The sequence below is a fragment of the Urocitellus parryii genome, chromosome 1 (genome assembly GCF_045843805.1).
Source record: "Urocitellus parryii isolate mUroPar1 chromosome 1, mUroPar1.hap1, whole genome shotgun sequence".
Lineage (NCBI taxonomy): Eukaryota > Metazoa > Chordata > Mammalia > Rodentia > Sciuridae > Urocitellus > Urocitellus parryii.
The window spans coordinates 166,038,852-166,052,413 of record NC_135531.1 but is presented as its reverse complement, the minus strand read 5'-3'; the positions used below and the strand labels follow the sequence as shown (position 1 = coordinate 166,052,413).

The 13,562-nt window shown below is 50.1% G+C and overlaps 2 protein-coding genes across 17 annotated transcripts in view; one reads left to right on the top strand and one right to left on the bottom strand.

Moving 5' to 3' along the window:
- The window catches only part of LOC144256697 (tyrosine-protein phosphatase non-receptor type 4-like), an 851,727-nt gene that overhangs the window by 107,149 nt on the left and 731,016 nt on the right, over positions 1–13,562 (top strand). The gene's annotated exons all lie outside the window — the stretch shown is intronic.
- On the bottom strand, positions 3,430–4,347 carry LOC144254643 (olfactory receptor 13G1-like). Its single transcript, XM_077798051.1, has one exon. The coding sequence runs from the start codon at positions 4,345–4,347 to the stop codon at positions 3,430–3,432; it is 918 nt and encodes a 305-aa protein (XP_077654177.1).

Genomic DNA, 13,562 nt, shown 5'->3' with positions numbered 1-13,562 from the left:
AACTGTTCCCCCACCTTCCAGGCTCCTGTGTGGGAGTGTGTAAATCATGGGCCTGTGTTCTAGTGCACTTTGACAAGTGGATATGACCTGTTTCCTTCCTTTTCATACTTGTACCTTTCTTCATGTTTTTATTGATAATCACTCTGGATTTATTGGGGTAGTGCCCACAGGTCTAAAAAAGTATCTACTTACTTTTCTTATTTATTACTCTACTTTGCCACTGTGGGAAAGCCTAAAAAAAGGATAATGCCCCTGCATACATATCCTGTGTTTTTGCACAATCTTATACTAAAATATAATTTAACCTATAAAATGACCCCTGAGCCCACAGTAAAGATAGATGTTTGTGCAGTTTAAGGTGTTAGTCACTGTGTATAGAGGGAGTAAAGATGGAGCTCCAACTCCACCCAGCCGACACAGCCTGTAGGTGCACACCCAGGACCCTGAGCAGAGCCGACTCACCTGCAGCTGCACACCCAGGACCTTGGGCAGGTAGATAGCAGCGATCAGCCTCCTCCTGGGCTTCCCCAATGCATGTTGGGTGTGACAGGCAGCTGAGAATCACATAAGAGCCTAAATACAAGGAGGTGCCATATCTGTATTTACATATCACATAGCACATGACTCAGTGCCCTCTGTGACACTGACAGAAAATAACATGGAAGCAACAGTAAAAAGTTCTGAGAGTTGAGAAAACATCCTGTTTGAAAATTTTCCACCTCAATGTTTTCTGAGAGGATCTGGTAGCAAACCCAGGGCCTTGTTCTTGGTAAGCCTGCACCATGCGAACCGTTCCCCATCCCCACTGAGGTGTTCAAACACTAAGGGAAAAAAAAGAGTGTTTGGAGATCTGTGGTGAGGTGTGGTGAGGTGAGGTGAGGTGATGAGGTGAGGTGTGGTGTGGTGAGGTAAGGTGAGGTGAGGTGAGGTGAGGTGAGGTGTGGTAAGGTGTGGTGAGGTGAGGTGAGGTGTGGTGAAGTGTGGTGAGGTAAGGTGAGGTGAGGTGAGGTGAGGTGAGGTGTGGTGAGGTAAGGTGAGGTGAGGTGAGGTGTGGTGAAGTGTGGTGAGGTAAGGTGAGGTGAGGTGAGGTGTGGTGAAGTGTGGTGAGGTGAGGTGAGGTGAAGTGAAGTGAAGTGAGGTGAGGTGTGGTGAGGAAAGGTGTGGTGAGATGAGGTGAGGTGAGGTGTGGTAAGTTGAGGTGAGATGTGGTGAGGTGAGGTGAGGTGAGGTGATGAGGTGAGGTGTGGTGAGGTGAGGTGATGAGGTGAGGTGTGGTGTGGTGAGGTGTGGTGAGGTGGGGTGAGGTGAGGTGTGGTGAGGTGTGGTGTAATAAGGTATGGTGAGGTAAGGTGAGGTGAGGTATGGTGAAGTGTGGTGAGGTGAGGTGAGGTGAGGTGTGGGGTACTAAGGTATGGTGAGGTGAGGTGAGGTGAGGTATGGTGAAATGTGGTGAGGTGAGGTGAGGTGAGGTGTGGTGAGGTGTGGTGAGGTGAGGTGAGGTGAGATGAGATGAGGTGTGGTGAGGTGAGGTGAGGTGTGGTGAGATGAGGTGAGGTGAGGTGAGATGTGGTGAGATGAGGTGAGGTGTGGTGGGGTGAGGTGAGGTGAGGTGAGGTGAAGTGAGGTGAGGTGAGGTGTGGTGAGGTGAGGTGAGGTGTGGTGAGGTGAGGTGTGGTGAGGTGAGGTGAGGTGTGGTGAGGTGAGGTGTGGTGAGATGAGGTGAGGTGTGGTGAGGTGAGGTGTGGTGAGGTGAGGTGAGGTGTGGTGAGGTGAGGTGTGGTGAGATGAGGTGAGGTGTGGTGAGGTGAGGTGAGGTGTGGTGAGATGAGGTGAGGTGTGGGGTGATGTGGAATGGTGTGGGGTGGGGTGAGGTGTGGTGATATGAGGTGGGGTGAGGTGAGGTGTGATAAGGTGAGGTATAGTGAGGTGAGGTGAGGTGAGGTGAGGTGAGGGGTGATGTGGTTTGGGGTGGGGTGGGTGTGGCGACTATGGGTGACAATAGCTTTGGTGACTGAAAGTAGCTGAGAGCAGATACTGAATGTTCAGATAGATAGTGAGTGTGAGGAGCTGCACACACTGCCCAGCTGGGTGTGACCATTTCCCCATGTGAGCATGCAAAGCCTCAGGCTGCTCACCACAGCTGCGTGGCTTCAATTTGCTGCAGCAGGGCTGGGAATATGCTGGGAACAGGTGCTGGGAATAGGTGCCGGTGCGCTAGACAAAATAACCGTGCTCACAGCTCTTCACTCCAGATGAGGGGCGCACATTCATGCGATTATCTAGCCTGTTCTTTCTTGCAAAGATGGGCCTGTCTATCAGTCTGACTTGTCTGTTTGGGAGAATAGTGCAGTGGAAGAGGGTGCCTGTGATGGACTGAGGGACAGCTGTCACCCTGAAGAGCTCAGAGGTGCTGTTGTCCTGCTGATGTTGGGTCAGAGAACAGCGGGAGCAGAGCAGGCCACTGATGTGGAGGGAAAGTGAAGCAAGACCCCTGCACAGACACCTTGAGCACAGATGTTAGCGGGTTGCCCATGCCTCAGGAGCGAGCAGGGTCCCTTCTCTGGCGGACGAGAACCACTGTCTGTTCACCAATTACTGCTTGGTGACCTTCCCCCACCTGTGTCAAGTCAACTGCCTTGTCATAGCCACTCAATCTAGGGGAAAAATCCCCATTTCCTTGGCCCTTCACCAATTTGACCCACACAATCCCAAGTAAGTTCTCTTCACAGCCACCATGGCCCATAGGCTGGTTGTGGCCTCCCATAGGAGCCCGGCTGGTGGCCCCACAAGCCTTCATGCTGGCCTTCATTGCAGGGTATCATGGGATTCACCCTCTCGCCATTAGGTGCAGGCTTACTAAGAATTGATGTTAAGAACACAAGCATTTTTAATGATAATTTATAGTTCTTGTATCCATGAAATGATGGTATTATTTTAATAACTGTGGAAAATTCATCTGCATATCCTTAAAAATTACTGCCTCAAAACCTTGACTGTGACATGGATTTCAAGGAGGGAAAGCTGTGCTGTTCCTGTGACAAATATTTTCCACAGTGACAAAATATATTTCTCTGCTGTGTAAATTGGGGTTGACTCATAGACTAGTGCATTCTTTCACATCAGCGGTGACATTCATCATGTATGCACGTGGGACACGCAGGCTGCTGTAAGTCACTGTGTCCATGCACACAGGAGAATTGTAGGTGTGCATTTTACACACACTGGGAGAGTGCAGTGAGGTGTGTTTGTGAGTGTGCTGTGCGTGTGGCATCATAAACATGTTCACAAGAGGAGAACGGAGTTGTGGAGAAGACCAGGGAGAGGAAGAAGCATCAGGAAGGGAAACTGGGGACAGAGCTATGAAAGCCCCTCAAGTCTGAGACGTGTGACACCGACTCCGGAGGAGAGAGGTCATGCCCCCTGAACCTGCTAATGCTTCAAAAGCACCTTCCTGACCCCTGCCTGCATCTCCTTGTTGCGGAAGCTGTACACAATGGGGTTCAGCGTGGGCGTCACCAGGGTGTAGAGTGCGGCCACCACCTTGTCCTTCTCGAAGGTGTAGCTGGAGGCGGGGCGGATGTAGGTGTAGATCACGGGGCAGTAGTAGAGGGACATCACAATGAGGTGGGACGAGCAGGTGGAGAAGGCCTTCTTTTTGCCCTCCGCGGAGCGGATGCGCAGGATGGCCCTGATGATGAAGCCGTAGGAGATGCAGGTCAGCGTGAAGTTCCCCACGGCCAGGGTGATGTCAGCTATGTACACCATCACCTCGTTGATCCTCACAGGGCTGCAGGACAGGGCCAGCAGTGGGGGTATCTCACAGAAGAAGTGGTCAATGGTATTCGGCCCGCAGAAGGTGAGCCTCAGGATGAGACCCGTGTGCACCCAGGAGTTGGTGACGGCGATGGCCATGACAAGGCTGAGCAAGGCCACGCACGTGCAGGGGTTCATGATGGTGCTGTAATGAAGGGGGAAGCAGATGGCCACGTAGCGGTCGTAGGCCATGGTGGTAAAGAGCACCATCTCGGCCCCCAGGGACCAGGTGAAGAAGAAGAGCTGGGACATGCAGCCGCCATAGGAGATGGTGCTCTCTGTGGACAGCATGGTCCACAGCACCTTGGGGATGATGCTGGTGGTGCAGACGATGTCCACGATGGCCAGCCCCAGCAGGAGTATGTACATGGGCGTGTGCAGCGCGGCATTGCAGATGATGGCGACCACAATGAGCATGTTGCCCAGGAATGCAACCATGTAGATGAGGAGGAGGACACAGAAGAGCACACCTTGCAGCTCAGGGTTCTGGGTGAGCCCCAGCATGATGAACTGAGTGACCACGGTGTGGTTCATCCTGCCTGGGACAGGTGCCAGGGGCTGCTTGGTGCACCACAGGGGTAAAGGACCCGGGGGTGTTGCCAGGGCACACTGGGGAGGGGGGTTGTGCCTTGCGATATGACTATGGGTTGGTGAATGCCGCAGCCTGAATCCCTTAGGACGGAGCTCTGGTGTCCAGGCAGGGTCCTCTACTCTCCAGGCGGGTTCCACTCTCTGGTGCGTGGTCTTCCATGGAAGACTGGAATAAACTAATGACAGAGGTTGGGGAGAAAATACAAGAGAAATAAATGACTTAATATGCTCCAGTACTGTGGTTCTGTGGCCTCAGCCACGTGTCTGAGAATGATTTCCTCTTATGTCCTAATACACACATCCTGTGCAATGTAAGCCAAAAACATGCCCCTCGGTCATCCCGCTGACTGCACGCAATTCAGGTCTTACCTGAAACACACCTGAGTTGGAGTATCTGCAACAGTGGAAGCTGGCAGGCCAATCATACAGGTGGCCTTTTCAGGGAAAAATGCCCAGTATAATATTTTGAGTCTGTATATTCATGTAATCACGGGCAATTCAATCAAATGTCTGGGCTGGCATTTTTTCTCCAGTTTGATAAGTAAATTACTAACATTGAATGAACTGATTATGTTTTGCTGTCATATCATGTTAAAGGAATTATCCTTAAAAGTGTTAAGACCTAAATTTGTGTGTTTGTCATTACAGCTGTAAATTAGCCATTTCACCTCTGTAAGCTTCAGTTGCATCTTTCTAAAAACTGCCTAAATTTATATGATATTCCACATTATGTAAGTGATCTTCTGAAGGACACCTGAAGGATAGGGGCTGCAGACACTTCCTGAAACCAGTCATGAGGACTCCAGACGACCTGGTTCCGTGCTATCCAAACATCTCCAGCATTCTGTCTCCTGCCTGCCCTTAGCCTGTTGTATACGTTTCTTTTTATGCACTGACAGTCACTGACATGAGCTCCCACCTTTCAGCACTAGAGCAATCCAGGGAAACTGGGAAGAGTGTACAAGCAATTGTAGATTCATTCTTTTCTTGTTTTATCAATGTCCTTGATCTTTTCAGAGATTGGGCTGTATCTCTGATATCTAAATTTAAAAAGGCTTAAATAAAATCATCCTTGCAAGGACCCCACCTGTGTGGTTGCTGCCTTAAGCCCGAAGTCACCTGTGTTAAATAAACCCAGAGTGCCGAGGCTCCGTGTGTAGCTCCTCAGACTGAAATGCACAGGTAAAGCCCTGGGAACCTGTACCTCTGCCAATCACTAGTCATGGTGTGACGAGCTGTGGGGGCCACTCCAGACATGCTATCCTTTTGTTCTCACAACCTAAGGAGCCTTTAAATCTCCTGTCTCTGTATAGTGAACACAGAAACACTGCAAGAGAGAGACAGTAACCGTGACTGGGAGCACCAGTCTCCAGTGGAAGGGCCGAGATGGGCGCCTGGGTTTTCTGAATCCAAAGAAGTTGCTCTTGACCTCTGTTAGACGCTTTCAGGCAAAACCTCAAACAGGGTGACGAACGCATACAAAACCTAATTATGCAAAAGTCTGAAGGCAGAGGGGTGCTGTGTTAAGCATGAGAGGGGATCCTGAGCAGGAAAATGCAGACAGGCAGTTTGTACTTGGCATTTAATTCAAATATTTGTATATTACAAGGATATGTAATGGAAATGATGACAATTAATACTTAAGATATTTAGAGCTGAATGCTTTCAAGTGATGTGAGGAGGTCTTGGCCTGCCTGTTTCACTTTAATAAAGAACAACACATCCACCAACAGCACAGGGCAGAAAGCCCAGCAATAAACGCAAGTACCAATAGTCAGCTCACTTCTCAGGGTGCCAAGGTATGCCCTGGGGAAGGCAGTCTGTGTGACCATGTGAAGGACGGAGCTGGACCCTACTGAAGCCCTACTCAGAAGTGGATGAGGTGGGACTTGGAATAGGGGAGCCTCTGGAACCCAGCCTCTGGGGTCTGGGCCACCAACTGGGTGTGTTTGGAGAGGATGCCAAAGCTCAGGCTCAGAGCCAGACAGAGGAGTGCGGATCCCTAAGAGCACAGAGCTCCACAGGGCAGAGGACACAGTGGGCAGTGTGGAGAGACAATCAGGCAGTCTCATGATTTTGTGGAATATTTTTCCAATTTTTTTCCCAGATGAACAAATAAATATGTTAATAAAATAATAAGCAGAGCAGGTTTGGTTGATAATATATGATTTAATTAACTCTAGTTATAAAGGTGTTTTCATTCAACAAGTATTCACAGGTCATATTTGTGCTCATCGCTGAGGGGTGGGGGTGGGGTCCAGGACTGCGTGACTCAGTGTGGTGTGCCAGCCACCTGGGGCCTCCTGCTCCGTCAGCCTGGGTCCCTCAGTGCTCCTTGTCCCTGACTCCCCATTGTTCTCCCTCTCTCCTGCCCCTCAAGGTGGCACTGTGTGCACCTGTGCTTACCTACATTCACCTGTGCTCACCTGTGCACATCGTGCTTACCTGTGCTTACCTGCGCTCACCTATGTGCACCTGTGCTCACCTGTGTGCAGCATTTGAGGAGTGTGAAGGGAGAGGGCAGAGAATGCAGGGACCACTCTGGGAACAGTGCTGACAGGTGAGAAGCCTGGAGTAGGACATGGCCCTCAGCTTCCTCAGAGGATGGGTTAGCTCCTGGGCTGGGGTGCCTGTGTAGTGTGACAGCAGAGGTGTGACAGCATAGGACTGGCCCAGACCATGACGAGCTGAGGCCTTGGCTGTGGACAGGCGGATGATGGAGAGAAGTACCAGTCTCTGAGGAGGAGGAGGCAGGCTGCGTGCCCAGTTTAGGAGGACAGCCCTGAGAGCAGCATAGCGGATGAGCTCAGGGGAGACAACGGGGTCCAGACAAGGCTGAGCCTTCAGTTTGTGGAACAATATCCATCCAATTAAATTTAATATTAAGATTTATTTATAATTACTACCTGCTGGAATAAAATAAGTATCTTATATCACATAAAACTACAGACAGGGAAATGTAAAGGCTGATCTGAATTCCTTGCCAGTAATCATTAGCCACTCTGCAGAGGAGGGGACCGAGGCCAGCATGCACACCAACATAGAAGACACACATGAAGCAGCAGGGCCTCCCTGCACTGGCTGCCTCACTCAATCCTGAGGACAGGGCTGAACACCAAGATGGTTAACATTCATCCTCCACATGAGCTGAGGGCTGAGGTTTGACAGACGCACTCACTGTCACCCACACAGGCAAAAGGGAAACCTAAAGCCATGGAGGCTAAAGACAGAATTCCCTCATGCTGTGATCTTACAGCCACCACCAACTGCTAGAGCTCAGAACTAGCTCCATCTTTGTCACCATGAGGAGCAGCATCACCACCACCATTATCATCCTCATCACCACCATCACTATCATCACCACTAACATCACCATCATCATCCATCATGATCATCACCACCATCATCATCATCACCACCATCACTATCATCACCACCATCACTATCATCACCACATCACTATCATCACTACCATCACCACCATCACTATCAGCATCACCATGAGTACCATCACCATCAGCACCACCATCATCAGCACCACCATCAGCAGCACCATCACTATCATCCCCACCATCACTATCAGCACCATCAATACCACCATCAGCACCATCAGCACCACCATTACCACCATCACTATGAGATACCATCATCACCATCAATACCACCATCACCAGCACTCACTACCATACCACCATCAGCACCATCTCTATCAGCACCACCGACATCAGCACCATCAGCACCATATTAGCACCACCATCATCAGCACCATCACCACCATCACAATCAGCACTATCATCATCAGCTACATCACCACCATCAGCACCATCAGCACCATCACTACCAACACCATCAGTGGTAGCACATCTCCACCATCATCACCTTCAGCACCATCACCACTGTCATCGACTGCTATCAGATGTGTTTACCTGTGCCATCTCTGTGAACAATAGAGGGACTCTTGTGAAGGGCTGCATGGTGCAGGTACAGAGATAACAGCACACCACAGCAGCTACTGGGTTCCGGGGACAGGTGGGTGCCCACTAAGCTGTCCCCCAGGCTCCTGAATGACTCTGGACAGCCTGCCCCTGGGCAGCTCTCAGAGGTGATGTGAAGTCAGTTAGTTGAGGCTTGGTCTAACAAACGTGTTACCTTCTCTCCAGCTTGGCTTCAACAGCTCAAGTACTGTTTTATAAAGGTTCAAAGTGATCAAGGAGAGGAAGGCATTGGAGATCAGAGCACTCGGGAAGGCAAGGGAATTACAGAAAGAAGATGTGTGAGTGCCAAGGGAGGGTGCCAGCGCCTGCACACAGGCCCAGGCTCTACCCAAGCAACAGCCTAGGAACAGTCCAGATGCACCATCTGGACTACCGAGCATCCTACGTCCCAGGGAGCCCCTCAGTCCCTGAATTCCGGCCACACGTGAGCTCTATATCACTCTGGTCTCCCAGGCTTGGCAGAGACAATCATTCAACTGTGACTCCCCACTGGCTGTGCGGCAGAGCAAGCCACATACTCAGGTACACAGAGGGGAGTGCAACCAGGTCATGTTGAGCACCGGTACAGGCCATCCCTGGAGCGTGGAGGCCCACGTAGCCCACCCAGCCACAGGCGCTAACTGGTCTAAACAGGCGGCTCTCCCCGTGGTTCCCCAGCTGCTCCTGCAGCAGTGTGCTCCCCTCACCTGGCTTCCTGCCAGGCCCAACCTGTGCTGGATGTGGGCATGGAGCGCACCCCCAGGCAGAGGGATAAATAGGCTTTGGGTTATATTACAACCTGTGGATGGATTTTATCTCATGCTGTAGGTGAAAAACTGAGTGAAGTGTTGCTAGTCCTTGCCATTCCTGCTCAGGCCATTTCATGTGACCGTGACCATCAGACAGCTCGTCCACACACACTCACCGTGGCTCTGTGCAGCACACCGCCATGGCAGTAGGATTCAGACGGAGACTCTACGTGCTCTGGGACACTAGCGTGAAGACAGCGGGGCTAAGTACCTGCTGCGGGGGTGGTCCCGGCTCCCTCATGCCCACGGCCCTGATCCAGCACTGGGGCCCCAGGGAAGGGCACCTTGGACCGGCTGCCAACATGGCAGCCCCAGGACTCTCTGAGGAGCAATCAGCCGCCTGCACTGATCACCAATTACTTGGCCTCGGTGTCATCACCTGCCATGAAGACTAGAAGCCTCCCAGGGAGATATCCTCATGGAGTGGGAGCCTGAATAATGAGAGACCCTGGGAATGCTGGCAGGGGACTCAAGGAATGAGTAGGTGGACATCGTTAGGAAAGCAATTACTTCTGTGGGGTCTCCTCCCTGTCCCAGTAGAAATTAGAGAGGAGCTCAGTTGCAGAGCATTTTCCTAGCAAGTGCAGGGCCCTGGGTTCAATCCCCAGCCCCGGGGTGGGGGTAGGGGCAAAGAATGAAAAATTAGGAGGTAAAGGGTGGCAGGAAATGAATTCTGAGATGGAGGTTGCAGTCACATTTGTAGAAGTTCATTCTGTACTGTGAGGGGGGCGGGCGTCTGCATACGAACCGGGTTACAACCTGGCTTTCACTTGGTGAAGGCAACAAACAACCTTCAGCTAAATTTCTTTCTAAAATGAACTATTTGGAAGCCTGTTCTGCTTGTCCTTTTGGTGTAGTTTATGTTTGCCACATACAAGTCCACCAAGCTGTGTGACACACTCATGATGAAGGGACGTTCATGCTGTCCCCGGGGCTGGATGGACTCAGGTGTGCAGGTCCACAGGGCACACAAGGTACATCTCCATGTTCTCCACACAGGCTTCCTTGCCCTGCTTGTTGGTTGAGAGAAAAGCTCTGTGGGCGAATGCTAGGCTCTCTCGCAGTGTTGAGCCGGGGAATGAGCTAATACGTATTTAGAATTCATAGCAAATTTAGCCAAATATGTCGGACTGTCCCAAGAAAGCAAGAGATGGGCAGAAAATCCATGGGGTTGCAGTCACATGTTCAAGCTGAAATTAAATGGTTCTCTTAAAGAGCATCCGCTGTTCAGGTGGTGGGCATGGCATAGTCTGTCCCAGGCACATGGACATGCTGGTCCTGGTTAAGCACTGCTTGGCCACTGAACCACGTCCTCAGACCTTTTCTTTTTTTGTATTTTGAGACAGTATGTTGTGAAGTTGCTTAGGGCCTTGCTCAGTCGCCAAGGCTGTCCTCAAACTTTCAGTCTCCTGCCTCAGCCTCCCAAGTCCCTGGGATCATAGGTGTGGGCCACCCCCAACCTTCAGTCACATTTTAAACAGATGAAATAACCCATCCCAGCACACGCTGATAAAAATGGTCGTCATTATCCTCTCTCTCTCTCTCTCTCTCTCTCTCTCACACACACACACACACACACACACACACACACACACGCACCTTTGCAGTGCCCTTTGCAATAAGTCACTGTGATGCCTCCAGGTTTGTCCTTCTGATTCAACAATGCCGTGGCTGTTGGCGAGTGTGTGTGTGTGTGTGTGTGTGTGTGTGTGTGTGTGTATCTGCATAGGAATTTTAGGATTATTTTTATATATTTCTGTTAAAATGTAGCTGGAATTTTGGTAGGAATTGCCTTATAGCTATAGATTGATTGAGTACTGAGGACATTTTGACAGTATTAAGTCTCACCCACAAAAGCAGAGTACCTTCCCATTAATTTGTGATTTTTTCATTAATGATTTGGTTTTCAGTGTGTAAGTCTTTCATTAGATTGGTTAAATCTATTCCTAAGTATTTATCTTTATGTATTTATTTTTGCTATCATAGCTGGAATCACATTTATGGGTTTTTTTTTTTTTTTTGAGGGGAGGGATAGCTAGTTGTTAGTGTTTGGTAATCAACTGATTTTTTGCACGTTTTAATTTCTTTTTAGCCATGCATGACCTGTGGAGTCTAACGTGGCCACACGGGGATGGGATGTGCTGTGCCCTAATCTGCTCCCCAGCCCTTCCTCCTCTCCTTGACCTGGTGCCCTTCTGTCTGTCCTCTTGTCTGTCTGCTGTTTAAAGGAAGACTATGGACTTTGTACATTGGCTTTGCAACCTGCCGCTTTCCTGCATTGGTTCACTACTTCTTGGAGTTTCTGTGTGCTCTGTGTGGCTTTCCACTCCAGACTGTCATCTGAGCATGAAGACAGGGAGGCTTTGCCCTGTCCTCGGGACTTTCCTTGCCTCCCCTGCCTCATGCCCGGCTAGGGCTGCCGGGAACACGAGGAACAGGAATGGCGAGTGGGCCTGTTTGTCTTGTTCCAGGTGCAGAGGAAAGCCTCCGACAACCCAGCCTCCAGCATCGTGGGATTCATGCCTCGATTGTGTTAAGAACATTCTGTCTCTAGTTTTCTGAGTTTTCAAATGGAAGAATATTGAAACAATTTTATTGAGTGCCTTTTCTCTATCTTTTGTTTAGAGATTTTTCCAAACTATTTCTGCAATTACTACATTCCTGTGTGTGGTCACTGAAGTTCCGTCAGCTGGCCAGTGAGCTAATTGACGTCTCCCTAAATCTAAGCATCCAGATAGGAAGAAGAACCCCAGGCTTTGCAGAGTGGTTCCTAGCTGGGCGCTCCTTCAGTGCCCAGTGGGGCCCTTGGCACAGCCCTTATGCCCTCCGTCTCCTTTAGCAGAGCCCAAGCGCCAGCCTGGGGGCTTGCCTAGGACCTGTGGTCACTTCCTGAGTATCCTTCTAGCCACAGATGCGCAACCCCCCCTACCCATGATAATATCCAGAAGCCCCTGGAAGACCTCCTTCCCCGGGGCATCCTCCTCTCCACAGCCTCCTTCTCGGGCCCTTGACCTGTCCCCTGCGCTCCACTTGCTGTCCCAGGCTTAGTGTGCTGCAGGTGGTGTGTATCCAGATGCTTTCAAGGGCAGGAGGTGACCAACCAGCCTCTGGCCTGTCCGCTACGGCACTGCCAGCTGGCTCAAAACACCAAGATCTCATTCTGTTGAGAAGGAGGGACGTGCAGGGTGTGGCCAACTCATAGCTGCCCTTGGGCTGGGCCTGGGGTGAAGCAGACGCTGCTCCCTCTGGGTTGACCTGCCTGCCACTTCACTGAGCAGTGACGTCACTGTCACAGTTTAGATCCCAGTCCCTCCACTTTCCTTCTGACAGTCTTAACAACAGAGTGGTCTTCTGTGTAGGACAGGTCCCTGGAGCTCCCCGTGCCACAGGCCAGTTTTTTGTGACATCACCGTATGTTAAGTGTTTGACAAAAATATTTTTAAAAACAAGTGAAATACAACAAAAAGGCACTTTTATGTGGAATGGCAGAAATTTCAGTGTTGATCCGAGAACGTTTTGAAGGTATTTTCTCACCTTTTAATGACCAAAAGGAAAAAAAAAAGCAACAACATTGAATTAATTACACAAATAAACATCTGAATACTCCAGGGTCAGACGTGCAGGACGGTCCTGTGCGGACATCAGTATGGAGGCTTCGTCACGGAGTCACTTATGTTTATTCACCAAAGAAAGAACCGACTGCCTCTTAAACACATCTGCTTGGTAAATGCACAGGGGAAGAAGCACGAGTCCAAACAACACAGCAGAATCTGGAAATGTCATACATTTTGCAATGCGACAACCTGCTATTTGGAAAAATAAATTTGATGAGCTAAGAAAAATCTTGTTGGTTGGGACACTTAGCTTTTTACTTAACAAATATTTTTTTAGAAGAGTTTCTGATTTTCAGAAAAAAATGGAAAGATAAAACATTGAATTCCCTTTCACCCCAAGTTCTGTAACCCCATTAGTCATATCTGATTAGTGGGGAAATGAGCAAAGTGATAAATGAAGGCATTGAATGAGGCCTGGCTGGGTGCTGCTCAGTGGGAGAGGCCCCCACCACCACCGTGAGTGAGAGGCCCTGGGTTTGGTGGTCAGCGACACAGAAAAGACAAACACACCTACAAACAAGCTGCCGGACGGGGGGAAAAGCTGCTCTCCCCAGAATCCTCTGTATTTGCTGTGACCACATCACATTTCGGGATGGTCACCTTAGCAGATTTTCCTTGGTTTTGATGTCCATGATAGTCTTGAGGGCAGTACTTTGTAGAAAGTCCCTCAAGTGGGATTAGCCGGTTGGTCCCCCAGTTAGATGAAGGCCTATTTCTTCAGTGAAAACCACAGAAGCAGAACACCCCCACCGCAGGGTATG